General features: G+C 44.5%; 1 protein-coding gene across 3 annotated transcripts in view; it reads right to left on the bottom strand.

Moving 5' to 3' along the window:
* The window catches only part of RORA (RAR related orphan receptor A), a 359,385-nt gene extending 343,267 nt beyond the window's left edge, over positions 1–16,118 (bottom strand). For all 3 annotated transcript variants that reach the window (XM_063169264.1, XM_063169267.1, XM_063169263.1), the window contains exon 1: positions 15,810–16,118. In XM_063169264.1, the coding sequence (XP_063025334.1) occupies positions 15,810–15,981 (172 nt within the window). In that variant the 5' untranslated portion in view covers positions 15,982–16,118. The remainder of the gene's footprint in view (positions 1–15,809) is intronic.
* Between the last annotated feature and the right edge of the window lie 513 nt (positions 16,119–16,631).

The raw sequence follows: 16,631 nt of genomic DNA on the forward strand, positions 1-16,631 counted from the left end.
GGACAACATTAGGTATTGAGGAAGTAAGGAGAAAGGAATAGAAATATCTGTTGAAATTCTAAAATGGGAATTTTAATTCAGACATCAGTGATCTCAGGAAATATGCAAAAATTAGACAATCAACAGAAACTGAAACCATTTTTAATAACTGAATATAAAAAGAGTCTTCAGTAGAACTGACAAAATGATGATGGATCAAGTAGCTGAAAATCAACTGACTAACAGTGATGAGAATTAATGGAGAGTCATTACATTATTAACAGGATTTGCATGATGCCTCAATTCAAGCTCCTCATACTAAGATTGCAGGGGTATTGTTGATATTTGGCCTGGAAGCTCAGTTCCATTTCAAACCTACTGCTGAATTTGATCCGTGTTTGAAACACGAGGTGTACCATGCACAGGGCAATATTCAGTTTTGGGAGCTGCTGCTTTGGAGGTTGACATGAGAAGAGTGCATTCCCACTGACAGCCAAGATTCCATCTCTTCTCCAGCTTCTGGAGGGTACACAAGCCTCCTTTTTACTCCCAAGTCTATCAAACACACCTTTCTCCAGTGCTGAACACTGAAAACTAAAAAGCAGATCTCGGGTTTGTTTCTCTGGCTAAAGCCCACAGCAGTGATCCATCTCCCTTTTGCTGGAAAAGGTTCACTTAAATACAGCTTCAAACTGGAACTAACAACCAGATTTCCTTTCCCATTTTAACAATCACCTGTCTCAGCAAGATACTGCTAATAAAAAGCTCAAAGGATGACTAACAATATTTTGGATATCTCTAGCTCCTGAAAGTGCCTTTGGATAAAATTTGCCCTTAATCCTTCTCTGTAACACAACTGCATACTAGCAACTCAAAGTTACATAACACACTGTGTTTCAATTCCTTTCACATCTCAGATCTGAAACTCCAGCTCACATTAAACAGGCTTTGATGGTTAACGATACCATGGAGCCAACACTCACATTTCAAGCTCAGAACCCACAGCAGTGTCAGATGTGGCTCCAAGCAGAGCCTTCCCCACAGCCCCTGGTCCCTGGGCACTGCACAGGAGAGCACAGCTGTGCCCAAAGGGGAAGGGCTTCCAGAGAAAAGGAGATTTTAAAGCCCACCCATCCCTTTCAGTTTCTAGGTATGGATTTGACCAGGCAGAACCACAGGAGACACTACTGGCAAAGAATTCAGTTTGTGGCTCTTGCTTTGCACTCTCCTGCAAGACCTTTGCCTCTTGGCAACTCAATGGCCACAGTGAGGACCTACCAGAGACAACAAACTGAATTAACCTCTTGCAGCACAAAAAATATATAGTATGGGCATTTCAGCCCCCTGTCCCACCACACTGAGCACAGCACCTCTGGACACCTGGATCCAGGTGAACAAATGGGACAGTCAGAAAAGCACATCACATCCACACCACATCCTTCCAGTCTCACCATGTGAGGTTTGAAACAAATGTGAAGGAATGGACACTGTCCCACTTGGAATATTGATGAGAACATTCAAACAGCAATAGGAAACAAGTTAATAACCACATCTGTGTCATTGGAAGGCATTTTTCCTCCAAAGTGTCTTCAAGGAAAATGTTAAGAGGCTAATTATTATGGCAATGCCTCAAATAAATTGTTTTTACATGTATTAGGAACTTCTCTACAGATTAGAAGCCTACCTGATATTGCAAAACTAAGTGATTGCCATATTGCTATTAACGGCACATTAGAAGACAAATTACAAATAAAAGTGTAATCTCTAAAAGTTGGCAAGTAGAGTGCTTAGTCCTTAATAAAGGCTGGTGGAAGTCATGCAGAATAGCTTCATATGATTTAAATCTAAAGTATGTTTTAAATTTAAATTACCTTCAAGGTATTAAAAATCTCTAATGCTTTAATTTTAATATAGCTTACTTATTCACTATACATTCTTGGTTTATGTCTATAAAACTTTCCCCTCAGTAAGGTCCAGCAGTTATAAGTCTCTCTGCTTAAAATATGGGGGGAAAAAAGGGAAAAAACAGGAAAAATATGAAAAAAGGGTAAATCGAAAACAATGTGTTTAGATCTAAAGCATTACATTGTAATGGAGAAATAATTACTTGTATGGAGAAATATCACATAGAGATGTCAGGATTACACAAAAACTGCAACTGTTTACATTTACATTTAAATGAGGTTGCAAAAATCAGACACTACCAGAGACAGACTAAAACCAAGTTTCTCTGTGCTGATCTGGTCAAAGTATGCTGAAAAATACTTATAACACATAAGAACTTCCACCAAAAGAAGCAATACTGCTTACCTCCTACCACTGCCATTCATCTATTTTTTATCGAGTTTTAATACATAAAATCTTTTTGTTGCACACCCCAGGTCTGCAGTGTCCAGTTTGCTGGGGATCTGAAGTCTTTCATATAAATAAATCTAAATGTAAAACCAGGAAACTCCCCCAAGCAGCAGTGCTGTAAGTGCACCTTGGTAAGGGCTACGCAGAGACAGATCCCTGCAATCTCCTGAGGATTGTTGAGCACTGCCTGTGGAGCAGAGCCTCTGCTAACACAGCAGTGACAAATAAAGTTGCTGTCCTCCCCAGCCCCCACCACCTCCAGCACGTCAAGCTATAACTCAGTAGAGAGCAATTTTTAAGGAAAAAAAAGCCAAAACAATGATGCTGGTTTTGCTACACTTGGACACACAACAAACTGATAAATGCTCCCTTCTGCTGGCATGGCTGCACCCACACCAGAATTCAGACTGCAGTGCCAGGGAGAGTGTGGAATTTTCAATTCCTGTGCCAACAAAACCCACAGGTACCCCAGGACGTGCATGGAGCTGCTCTGACAAAAGGACACCTCAACCAGATGCTGGGCAAGAAGGAAAACCATTAAGGCACAGCTGCTGCCTCCTCATCCAACATGGACAGAGGGAAAAATGCCAAATTTCTTCAGACCTGTCCTTCTGGGGGCAATGGACACCTAAAAAGTCAAACTTTCAAGTACCTTTGTAGCACTTCAGTGGCCTGGTGCTGCTAACTCAGTCCACAGACAGGGAAACAATGGGGCCTCTCTTACACCTTTCTGTGTCCCCACCATCTGACCCTCAGCACATCTCAGCACAGAGCTGCACAGAGTGTGGCCCACAAGCACTTCCAAGACTTCTCAGCTCTGATCCTGACCTGAATAGACCTGAAGGAGCAACGTTTCTGATGCAGCAACGTGCAATTCCTTATTTCCATGCAGGGAAATGAGAAATGGGAACAAAGTGCAGAATCCATAAAATGCTCACTCTGACATTCCACCTTTACTCTGCCCCCTCTCACACATTACAGTGTCCCCTCACTTATATTACAATAACATGTGATGCCTTAATTAAATCATTGCCCAAACACAGTCTTAGGCACATCATGTCCACAATAAATTCATTATAGCCTTAGACTTTTTGTGACAAATACCACACAGGCAGGAGAGCAGTTCTAAAGCATCTTGGAATGTTATGACACTAAGATTTAAGTAAGTCAGTATAAATAAAATTACTGCTGTAACTAAAATATAATCTGCTCCTAAGGGAGAAAGGACACAAGACAGAAAGCAACATGAATCCTTAATTTCATGTGTACCATCACTTGACTACTTTTTAAAGCAATTTCTCTTACCAACAAAAACCAGTTGGTAGTAGCCTCTAATATTAGCTTTAGTGCTTTTCCAAAGGGCCCAAATTCTGTCCCAGGACTGCCTACCACCAAGTAAATTCAGCCCTCAAGTCACTGACAAGGGTTTGAAGAAGGAACTGATTCAGAGATGCCTCACAAATTAACACCAAACAACAACAACAGGTATCTTAGTAGAAACTACCAATCCCAAGCCCTTCCCCCCAAATAAAAGCACCAGGGAAAACAGCATAAGCCTTTTCAAGAGAAGCCTGGAACTTACCATCTCACCATTTAGGTGACAAGATGTTTTTGCTTCATAAAGAGTCCTCACAGCACCCCACAGTTAGTTCACAACTCTTTTTCTTTCCGTTTTTTTTTTTTTTTCCAAATATTTGCACTGCTGCTGGACCATAAAAACAGGCTTTCATTTTAATCTGCTTAACACACTGTGGGGAAAGGGCTTCTAATTTCACAGGACTGAGATAAGACAAATAATTCATCTAACACATTAGCACAACATCTGTGGCAAACGAATTTAGTCAGAGCTCATTGGAAACAATAGGGTGCTGCAGCAAATCTGAGGCAACTGTCTGAGACCACACCATGCACTAAAACACATTTTATTACATTCCACAGCAAAGACAAGATCACAGAATAAGAATATATTAATTGTACAGAGGAAATAAGGCAGTAAATTCCCCTCCCCTCAGCAGACACTGTAGCTTCCCCCACTACTCCAGTTCTTTTGCAAATGTTTGGGGTTTTTTTCCAGGCCATTCTCCAAATCAGTCATCTTTCTTTTGTGCCCTTTCATTACACTTCTTCCTTAAGTTCCACATCTTTCTTTTACTGTTCATTACCCAAAACTACCCTGCTCCCCCTTTGGCTTCATTTACTTCCTTTCTGGATTTGTTTTTACATTTTCTATTGCTGCCTTTCCAGAGCCAAGTTTGCTTCCAGTGTGCGTTCTGCTGTGCGCAGAGAAAAGCAATGCAACAAAATATTTTCAGTATATTGGCATGAGTCCCCACCTCACCACTTGTGATCATTTGCTCTCAAATCCCTAAAGACATTCTGCTTTGAACCTCTGCTGTGGCAAAGAAAACAAAGGATACGTGGAAGAAATTCTGAGGAGACTTGCCAATTGCAGAGATCTGTGACAAGCCATTTCTGCAGCCTCTAAAGTGGCTGAAAACAACAGGAAGGTGGACTTGGGAACGCTGGAAACCCAACACTGAGGCCAAACACAGCTTGCTAAATGGAAGCCCCTGGTTATCTGTAAACCTAGCTGCTCTGCTAATCCTGCCTTCATCCAGGAGCTTTTGTCCTTATCCTCTCTAAGGTGAATGCTGTATGGGGGAGCGTTCTTCAGAGAATTGAAACCAAAGATTTTAGTGACAGACTGCCTTGAGCACTGCTGGGGAAAGTTAATGACTAGCTAGAATTTTGGAAGGATCTTGCTTCCGTTTCAAAAGCAAAACAAAAAATCTTTCCTTGTTCTTTTGCACAGCCTTGGATTCTGCACTGCATGTCACACTAAAGCATCTCTGGGATACTGCTGACCTGCCCTGGCAATTCCAGTGGGGTATTATTATCCAAAAAATTAACAACAGCAAGTTTTCATGAACTAGAACTGTGAATCTCTAAAAGGAGGCCAAGTGGTATAGTGTGATTTACTCAGGAAAAAAAAAAAAAACAAAACAGGAAAATAATTCAGTTATGATCAAACCACGTTAGAGGTAGCCAATATTGAGAGAGAAAAATACCAATAAGGCAGGCCACCTCAACAGACAGCTTATTAAATTCTCTGAAGCTAAATTCCTACAATCAGTTCAGCTTTTCCTTCATTTTTTTCCATCACAAAACAAAAAAGACTTTTTGACTGTTATAAGGACAGAGCTACGATGTCAGTGGCTACAAATTAAAACCTTTAGTAAACTTAGCAAACACACTCCATATACAGCAACAGACAAGTGCAGCTCAGGTTCTGTACCAGAGGAAATTCTTGCTCATCTCCTAACAGCTGTTCTGAAGTAGTGATAGAAATTCTTATCCAGCAATGAAGCCACAGTATGATCCTGAAAGCAAAACTATACCAGGGTAATAATGTATCTGCCAAAATAATTACCACTACTCACCCAGCCCTACCTACCATGAAAACTAGTTCATTCATCTTTTATCCAGAGTCATTCTCATTGGTGTTAAAATTCCTTACTTTTCTTAAACCATTTCCCAGTGCAGTTCTTGATTCCTTGCAGCTCTCTCCTGGTCTTACTCTACACTAAAGGGTCCTATCCCTGACATCAAGAGAACCACCCAAGATGCTCAGTGTTTAGCACACACATGGACTGTCACAGATCCATGCTCAGTGTTTAGCACACACATGGACTGTCACAGATCCATGCTCAGTGTTTAGCACACACATGAACTGTCACAGATCCATGCTCAGTGTTTAGCACACACATGAACTGTCACCACTAAGCACACACATGAACTGTCACAGGATCCATGCTCAGTGTTTAGCACACACATGAACTGTCACAGATCCATGCTCAGTGTTTAGCACACACATGAACTGTCACAGGATCCATGCTCAGCACTAAGCACACACATGAACTGTCACAGATCCATGCTCAGTGTTTAGCACACACATGAACTGTCACAGATCCATGCTCAGTGTTTAGCACACACATGAACTGTCACAGGATCCATGCTCAGTGTTTAGCACACACATGAACTGTCACAGATCCATGCTCAGTGTTTAGCACACACATGAACTGTCACAGATCCATGCTCAGTGTTTAGCACACACATGAACTGTCACAGATCCATGCTCAGTGTTTAGCACACACATGGACTGTCACAGATCCATGCTCAGTGTTTAGCACACACATGAACTGTCACAGATCCATGCTCAGTGTTTAGCACACACATGAACTGTCACAGATCCATGCTCAGTGTTTAGCACACACATGAACTGTCACAGATCCATGCTCAGCACTAAGCACACACATGAACTGTCACAGGATCCATGCTCAGCACTAAGCACACACATGAACTGTCACAGATCCATGCTCAGTGTTTAGCACACACATGAACTGTCACAGATCCATGCTCAGCACTAAGCACACACATGAACTGTCACAGATCCATGCTCAGTGTTTAGCACACACATGAACTGTCACAGATCCATGCTCAGTGTTTAGCACACACATGAACTGTCACAGATCCATGCTCAGTGTTTAGCACACACATGAACTGTCACAGATCCATGCTCAGTGTTTAGCACACACATGGACTGTCACAGATCCATGCTCAGTGTTTAGCACACACATGGACTGTCACAGGATCCATGCTCAGCACTAAGCACACACATGGACTGTCACAGATCCATGCTCAGAGTTTAGCACACACATGAACTGTCACAGATCCATGCTCAGAGTTTAGCACACACATGGACTGTCACAGATCCAGACTCTGCCAGGACAGCAGAACACCTCTATTGGTCAAGGGCTGCATTTGTGCTGCCATCATAGGGCTGACCTAATCTGATCTCTGCCGGATTCACACTCATGGAAATCAGATCACTTCTTAAAAATACACCTGATTCCAGCAGAAAATTACAACATTAAGAGTGGTGAGTGGAAATGAAATCTCTAGAAACAACTTAGTGGTTTGGTTTTTTAAAGACTCTCCAAGTGTAAGTCCTGCCTGGCAACGTCTGGATGGGCAGGATTGCTAAGGGACTGCAAGTACACCATCACTATACATTGATTTGTCCATTATTCCTCCAAGCACCAGCCCTGGAAAGAGTTGCTTTGTGCTCTAACTGACTTCCATGAATTATCTCAGAAGCTCTCTGACTCCACACAAGATGTCAGCAGCTCAGAGGACACTTCATTAGAGCTTTTAAAAGGCCTCTCCAACAACCCAGGCAGTAAAGGACCCTTTGCTAACTTCTATAATGACAACACAAATGACTAACAAAACTCCTCTTGAAGATTACACAAATGAAGCAAGATTCAGAGGGAGGTTTCTGATATGCCCTAGTTTCCTTTGAGATTGATTTCATTTTATTTTATTTTTTAATATACAAAGGATTTAGGAGATGCTTTATGCTGACAGGTTTCTTACTTCAAGTAAAGTATTAGCAAAAGCTGTACTTTAGCCTGTCTTATCAAATTTCAAGACTTCTTACAAAGAAATAGTTTAAACCTTACCTTTCTGCCCTTAGTTAAAAGATGTAATGCAGCAGAGGCCTCTGATTTACATTTGGCACAGACTTTGGCAAAGTCATCTGTTAGTTCATAAAAAGGCATTCTTTCCTACCTCTGCATTTGAAGAGAAACTCTGAAGGGAAATCCTACTTTAAAGTATTCTTGTAATTCCACTACAGGAATAAAATAAACCCCATAATCAGTATTTCACAAGTCTTGGCCTTGGTTTTATCCTTGACTGTATCTAACAGACCTTGCTTCAGCGCCAAAACACTCCAGCCAAGCTCTACTAATACATAATTTAAATTTTCCCAATGCTGTCTACAGTTTTGCATATATATTTATTTCAGAAGTGCATGGCATATACTTCTACATAACTATGGAAAAAATTCCTGTCTCACAGGTCAGGAGCTGGCAATGCTATTGGATGCACATCAACAGCACTTTGCTCTATGGTCTGCCTCTGGGGTTTGATTTTTATTTTTCCTTCTGTCTTCTTTCAGCCATATTGTCAAAACTAGCTGCAGAGTTCCAGGCCATATATTCCCCATTCTTCATACAAACCACCTCTTTGGACAGCATGCCATTTAAAAAGATATTTATAAATGTAATAAAATAATATTAAAGAAAAAAAAAGGGAGAGAAGGCTCTCTGTCCAACCTCCTTCTAGGGGTTATAATTTCCATCACCTCTGCATATGAAATACTTCCAATACATTTGAACAGTTGCAGAACTAAAGCACACAGACATATTGTTAATTAATGCTGTAAATACCCCACAGTCTGTATGAAATGAAACATTTAAAAAGAACAGCAGCCCCACAGTTTTTCACCCCATGATCACCACACCTGCCTCATTAATCTCCTGCACCCATGTGAAGTAAATACATAGTACAACTACAAACTAAAAATCAACAAAGCCTTTAAAATGGTTTAATTTGCTTCTGCCAGGGAGGTTATCATAATCCAACTCTGCTTTCTCACATTCTGCTGGCAATTTCCCTCAGCTCAGTTTCCACACTAACTTTGTTCTCCATCTCACAATCTCTCATGCTGTTATAATGCCAGCTCAAACGCTGTTTGTAACAGCGCAGCAATTTCTCTGAAGTTGCCAGCTTCATAGTGTGTTCCTTCAGAAGTGCATGGAAATTATTAGATTAAATTACAAATGAAAGACTCTGCAGTCGGTCATTATTACCAGGACATTTATGTACATTCAGTTGATCAGGAATTCTGACTTCTGTTCCTTTGCAGATCCTCTGTTTATACTCCGTTCTGCCAAATTACATGGGAAGTGAAATTGAAGACAACTGGAAAAGAGCTGTATTTTCCCCACAGTCACCAATATCCTCACAAGACAAGGCTTGACACCCACCTCCCCCATTCCCTACTGGCTCAGTGTCAAGAGATCCCCTAGAACCATTTTTAAAACCTCTGTGAATACGAGCACGTCTCACAGACAGCAACTCACTATTTAAGGAATTCACCAGAAAAGAAATTTGCTTTACAAAGCAAGACCTGCAACATCCCAGGCGTCCCCCCTGGTTTATAAGATTTCACATACCAGCATGGAACCAAACAATTAATACATCCAGAAATACCTGAAAACATTGATCATTCTGCAACTGGTGATCACAATAGGGTAAGCAGCAGGATCTTCAATTATCTCACTGCTGGGGGTATCATTTTCAGGAAGGTATTTCAAACCAATTTCTTGACCATACACTGCCACTGAAAATATCTAGTAATTTTCTACAGGAATAGAGCTGTTTGACCCAATTCCAATGCAGATAATTATATTATCTGTATCCAAAATCCCTCTGAGTGTTTCAATCAGGTATGGTATTCTTCACTTTCCGTTCTGATCTGCTTAGCATGGCTGAGCACCATTAAACAGCTGTCAGATTCCACACAAGAAGTGGCTGGATTTCAGTAATAAGCAAAATGGTTCCCAATAGTGTTTAAAACACCTGGGGATCCTTCCAAATGAACAGTGCAATGAGGCTAAACTATAGGATTAAACTGCTGTAAAATAAGCCCCACAATTTCTTCATGAAAATACACACCCCAATACACTTGGTCTCTGAAGAGCTCAGTTGCTGCCAAGAATGAAACATACCTAGATGAGACTTCAGATAACGGTATGAGGAATAATTCACAACCTTTACATTCAAGAAATTAGACAATTAACTCCTCCTGACACACAGCCCAAGCTGTTCTCATGTTTCTATCAGCACAGACCATCTACAACAGATATGCTGAAGTGCTAAACTGTGAGTCATTGAACAGAGCTCGCTGTTAGTTCAGCTATCACAAAATAAAATACCAGGCTCTTCTTCATTTTCAGTCCACAGAGGTTTTAGAGAAAACATTTAAAGAAGAAGTGAGCTAACTGATTGCGAATACAGTTACTCAGGAGTGAAAAGAAGGTTTCTAATCATCAGACAACAAAGCTGTGGAGGAGCCTCCTATCAGAACACCGGGACCAAAAAAAAAAAAAAAAACCCCTAACAACCCTAAAAACCAAGTGTGATGTGTTTCTGACACCAAATGTGCAAGGTGGGTCTGGTGGCAGCAGGGGACTCAGACTCTGCTCTGCAGGGCCCTCCTCTGCACACCTGGAAAATCTGTGCAGGTAAGGATGCCTGGCCTGTCTGTCAGCTGTGAGGACAAACAAAGCCAACAGCTCTGTACAGTGCATTTCCAAAAGGGATTATCAGGGCTACAGAGGCAGCCCCAGCAATAGGTGAAATGCAAAATACTTGGAAAAAGAGTCAAAGAAAACAAGACAGCAGAAATCTGCATATGAAGTGTGGATGCTTCCACACATTCAGGAAGTTTCTTCAACACTTTTCCCACCAGAACTTCCTCTTCTGCCAAAGCCATGGAAAACTGCAGAACCCCCTCAGCAAGCTCAGGTCCAGGTAAAAGTGTGACAAGCTGCACAGCACCCACACTCCCAGGGCATTCAGAGACACTCCAAATTCTCATTTCTTTTTTCATTTTTTCAATTCATTTCAATTTCATTTTTTCCTACAAGTGCCCGTCACTGAAAACACGTTCTTAAAAATATTTCAGTGAGGAATGGATCACCTATTCACAAATTAATTTCAAGAGTGATACAGACACCACAGTGATTTAAAACGAGGTTGGGTTTTCTCCCCTTTTCACTGGGATAGCTCTCAGATTAACTCCAGCAAAATCGACTGAGTCATTTCAGGTTTTTCCCAACACGTATTTTTGTAGCTTAAAAACCAAATATCAGAAGGGAAAAAGAAAAAAAAAAGAACCTTGCAAAGCTGAAATTGCTCTTTCCATTCAGATGCAGTGCTATACCCAAACTGAAATTGTCACACAGCCCGTTAATCTCCATTACAAACTATGTTCTTTATTTAGTAAAATTACAGCATTTGGTTGAATGATAACAGTATTTACATACTGGTTTATGAGCTCCTGAGATGTTTCTCAAGCAAATAAAATAAGAGAATAGGTTACGGTTTATTGGAATAAGAGAACTGCATTGTTCCTAGGAGAACAACATACTGCTGCTATTATTGCTCCTATGCTACACATGTTTAAAACAATGCTGTACTTTAAAGGATTCAAAGCACATATCATCTACCAAAATAGGACTAAATCAGTGGTGCATGCAGAATAGTCCCCAATGATGACAAAGGCAACCCAAAGAATCTACAGAAAGCATTCGAATTTACAAAATTCAAAGAGTCCTCCTGAAAACAACTTGCAAAATTTCATATTGTGGCTATGCTCTGTAGAACTGTATAAATCCAGAAATTGATAAAATCTAGGGGAAAAGAAGGTATTTGTAAAGAAAAGAACACCACAAACCTATTGTTGTCACTATTAATTATGTTACATCCCTACTTGTGGAGCATCACCCAAATTTTAAAAAAAGCACAAAAGCAAAATGCCACAATCTACCAGAAGAGAAAGGATCAGGATAAACAGATGACATCCAAAGGGCTCTGGAAAACAACTAACACACCCAGAACCTCAACAGCAAGAACAGAATAACAAGCACCTACATAGATGCAGTTTGCAATTATTAAATATTAAGCATCATACAAGTATTTGCACATAGCATCACCCAGTGATGGAAGAGCTGTCTTAAATATTTTTCAGCAAGACATCCTCTCCTGACTTACCTCTGAGACCAAGAGCTCAGTCCCATACAAACTAAGCACTTTCTAGCAGATTTAAAAGCTTTTTATGAACTTTGCTTTCTAATGAGACAGTAGTTCTCTACTAAAATAGAGTTTATTCAATTACAACTATTTCTAGGGGGACTAATAGAATATTAAGCCTGAGACTGCAGCATGGGTAGAGCTCCATGGACATCCAGGCCTGCAAAGTGAAATAAATGTCAATAAAAGCCACAGTCCAGGGCCAGAGCTGGCGAGGGAAGCATTCCTTCTACCAAGCATGGCAAACCACAAACCCTTGTTGCAGAACACACACACACACACACTCAGACTGAAATCCAACCTGCTGGTCAGTGACTGGTCTTCAGAAAATTTTAACAACTACTGTCAGCAGTAAAAACATCCCTCTGGGGGGAAACCAGGCCTTTTAATCCATCTCCTGCTTTTTCCAGTATGGTGACAATTTCCTAACAATCAGTTTTAATATCAGACTGCAGGGAATTTTTTGAAGCATGCAAGTATGCATGCATGCCCCCACATACTAAATATATCACATAACAACTCCCCATTTGAATAGTGCTTTTGGTAACTCAGAATTTATGTTTTCAAGTTAAGTATTCTATGCAGCAACAAAACCAGCATAACCTCTGCAAAATAAAAACCAGGTTATGTAAGGATCTGGCGGTACAGACAGGTTTGTATATCGAGCAACAAAGTATTTTGAAGTTATAATATTATAATAACTAAAGCTTCACTTAAGAATTTATTCCACAGCAAACTTTCCCTAATTCTCCATCCACCGTCCTCTCTTTAATTTTGTTTTCCTCATTCCTTATGTACACTGGTTATTATAAATCCTGATGTATCAAAGCAGCTTTGCAATGTGTGCAGCTGTGAAAACTAAGGATGTGAAACAAATATTTGTAGTGTTTGCCGAGTCAAAAATAAGGATTTTTACACTTAGACAGGTGTATAAATGTGTACATATACCTAAATATCTGTGTACTTGTTTCTATCCTCCACACAGCTCATATAAGAGTCCAGAGCTGCTTACAACCCATGGCAGAATTGAGACCCAAACAAGTAAATTTCTGAACTCAGTACATAGATGAACATAGGAGCTTAAAAGGTAACAGTTCTAAAAATAATTTCACCTTTACTAGTCACACATTAAGGTCACATTGTTGCCATAAGATATAAAGGACCCCATTAAAAACAAAAAGGCAAGAAATCAAGTGCTACTTCAATAGCTTAAAAAAATGCAAAATCCCCAAACCTACAAGTCTACAGGGACCCCTTACACCTAATCCATCCATCAAGTCCTGACTTCGAGGAGGCCAAAATGTTGTCATTGTCATGTTTTCCTGTGTGGCTCTGTACCTCCAGGTTTTAACTATTAGAAAGTGTGTGTATTGTATAGGTCAATTTACTTCCAATACACTAATTTCTGCAACATTAGCACAGAATGCCAGCTACAATTCCCTTACTGTTTGCACTCTAGGAGTAGACTTGTATTTTCTGCCAACTCCATTACATCATCCGAAAAAACCCAAACACTCTTTTTTTTTTTTTTTTTTTCCCCAAATCCCTGCCACTCTCCTTTTCCTTCGCCCCTCTCCCTTCCCAAAGCAATCACTGCCGGGAGCTCTATTTCGCTGTGCAGCCCGCCGAGCCCCGGCGCGCAGGGCTCTCTGGCCATTGTGTTGCGGGGATGCCTCCCTCCATCACTGACCTTCGCTTTCCCACTCAGACTGTTACATAACGCAGAGCCTGCTGCGTGCGCGGCCGGCAGCCCGGGCAGCGGCGGCGTGTGCCGGGCCCCGCTCCTGCCCCTGCCCCAGCGAGCCCGGGGCAGCAGCGGGGACATGTGGGTCAGCAGGTTAGCAGGAGCACAGCCCCAGCAATTCGGGAAAACGCTCGCACCGCCGGAGCCGCCCGGGCTTCCCTGCACCCCGCCCCCCGCCCTCCCGCCCCGCTCCTTTTCGCTTTTCGCATCCGTAGAGAAGCGACAGCCGAGTGTTACATAATTGATGGGATCCCAAAGTTGCCCCCTGCCCAAAGGCGGCGGGGCCCGCTGCCTCTGCCGGCAGCTCCGTCTGCCCGCGCCGCCGGAGCGCTGGGCCGGAGAGCGGGAGGGGGCGCGTTGTGTAACACCCGCCAACTACGGCCGGCTCCGCAAACATCCAGAAAACTCCCCGACAAATTAAGGAAATTTTCTCCAGTGTTTCTGATTAACCTCGTTACATAAGGCGCTTGCATTCCAAATCCACTCTCGCAAGCTCTAAATATACCCCGCGCAGCCAAACGCTCCCTGCGCACACGCCCGTGGCCACCCGGCCTCCTCCGGCCGAGCCCGCTCCTCCTCGCCTCGGCATCCGCCGAACGGCGCGCTCCCCGCTCGCAAATCGCCTCTAATTAAATGTTTCGGCGTGTGACATCTCGATGGCTTTTACTGTACGCGGATTCCCTGAGTGGGAAGCTGCCTGGGAAGGGGGGGTGTGGCCAAAAGGGGAAAAATACTGTAAAACACAAGCCAACACATGATCAGCCATATTCCAACCTACAAGCCGAGCCCCCTCCGTCCGAGCAGAGACGGTCTCGCCGCTGCCCGCGGCCGGGCATCGCTGCCCCGGCCCCGCCGGCGGCCGCCGAGGGGGCTGCGCTCCCGCCGGGCACGTACTTTTCTCCGCCCGTCATTTCTTTCAACGGCCGTGTGTATTATTACACAGCGTTATTTAATTCATTTTTACCCATCACCGAGGGATTTTACCGAGCGAAGCCTCTCTAGCGCGCTCCCCCCTCTTGTAGGAGCAACGCTTCATAAATTATTTACAAGTAATTAAAGCCGCAGCCTCCTCCCTCTCGCACGTCTCGGCAAAACTCCGGCGGCGTTTGAAGCCGGGCCGCGCTCGGTGGCCGCGGCGGGAGCAGCCGGTCCCGCACGGCCCCGCACGGCTCTCCCGCCGCCGGCGCGGCTCGGGCCAAACTTCACCGCCCCGAGCAGCTCCGGAGCCGGCCCGCACGCCGCCGGGGCGCAGCCTGAGGCGGGAGGGCTTTGACAGCTGGCGGCGGAGAAGGGGGGCTCGTTTGTTCGCCGCGCTTTATTCGGGGGCCGGCGGAGAGCGGTAAGAGAACCCCCGGGCGCACGGAGACCCTCTGCGAAGTTGGGCACCCTCACCAACGGCAGCTACGAGATCATCCGCTCCGCGATGAAATAATTTTTAAGATACACTTAAATGAATTAAGGGAAAACAGCGCGCAACAGAGTGAATAAGTCACCCGCAAACCGCAAATCTCCTGTTTAATCACAGATCCCCCATTCACAACAAGCCACAGCACACCAGTTGAGAAACTGTCAAAAGGAGACAGACGAGGGGGAGAAAAAAGGGGGGGAGGAAGGACACTGCAGCTTTAAAAGTTTGTTCCCTTGAATCCCAATACTCCTGCTGTTGCTTTATATATTTATAAAATTATGTAATTTCAGGGGCACAGTACCCATCCGGATACCACAGGCAATAAACCAGAGGGACAGGAAAGCACCAAACACCGCTCAATATTTTCATTGCATTTGTCCCTCCTCCTGCAGCAATTAAAAGAAGCTATAAAAGTTTGCGAGGTTTTGCAGGGGGTACAAGCCCGGCTTGTTTGCGTGCGCGGCTTCAGCAAGCACGAGCGATAAACCAGGGGATTAAATTGCTGCATTTCCCCCTTCTCTCTTACCCCCCTCTTCCTATTCCCACCCACCCCCCGATCCCACTCCCCCGGCCCCCTCCCCCTTCCCCAAGTCTCCCTACCTCTGCTGCTGCTGCTGCTGGAGTAGCTCTGCCTGCGGACGGGAGCCGGCGCATCGCTTTTCCGGGCAGGCTCCAGGTTCACCGGGGTGTCCCTGGCGCCGGCGGCCGCCTCGGAGACGCTGCTGCCCGGCTCACTGGCTGCTGGATCGGGGGCTGCCGGAGCCGACTCCATGTTTTTCCCAATGTAGATCGCTTGGAGATGGCGAGCTCCTACACTCCCTCTATCTTCTGTTTCCAGCGCAACTCTATGGTAGGAAAGCAGAAGGGAGAGAGCGAGCGTGATCCAGATGGGATGTGAGCTTGCCTGGCTGTGACCACAAGCAGCGCTAGCGAGAGCTGCACACCCCCCCGCCCCCGCACCCCCCGCGCTCCGCCGCCAGCCCCGCGCCCCACGCCCGGCACCGCCGCCCTCCGCCCGGCCCCGGCCCCGGCCCCGCCGCAGCGCCCGCAGCCGCGAGGGGCGGCGGCCGCGGGCTCCCTGCGAGCCCCGAGCGGGGCCGGCGCCGCACAAGGTGCTGCCATTGCCCGCGGCGGGCGGGGAGCCAGCCCGACCTCCGCCCGGGCCGGCACCGACGGCTCGCTGAGGTGATGGGGCCCGGGCGGCAGCGCCAGCGGGCCCGCCAGGAGCTCCCCTCCGCAGCCCCGGTACCGGCGGGAAGAGCTTCCACGCAGGGCTGTCTTCCCTCCCCCATGACTGCTTCAGCTGAAGCCGCATCAGAAGATGCCAGCTGTATTAAGCGTCTCAAGACCCACATGTTCAAGCAGCCACGCAGCCGGAGAAGGCAACATTTCAGACAATACCTCTCTCTCAACGAAGTGCGC

This window comes from Melospiza melodia, chromosome 15, assembly GCF_035770615.1.
Source record: "Melospiza melodia melodia isolate bMelMel2 chromosome 15, bMelMel2.pri, whole genome shotgun sequence".
Classification (NCBI taxonomy): Eukaryota; Metazoa; Chordata; class Aves; order Passeriformes; family Passerellidae; genus Melospiza; species Melospiza melodia.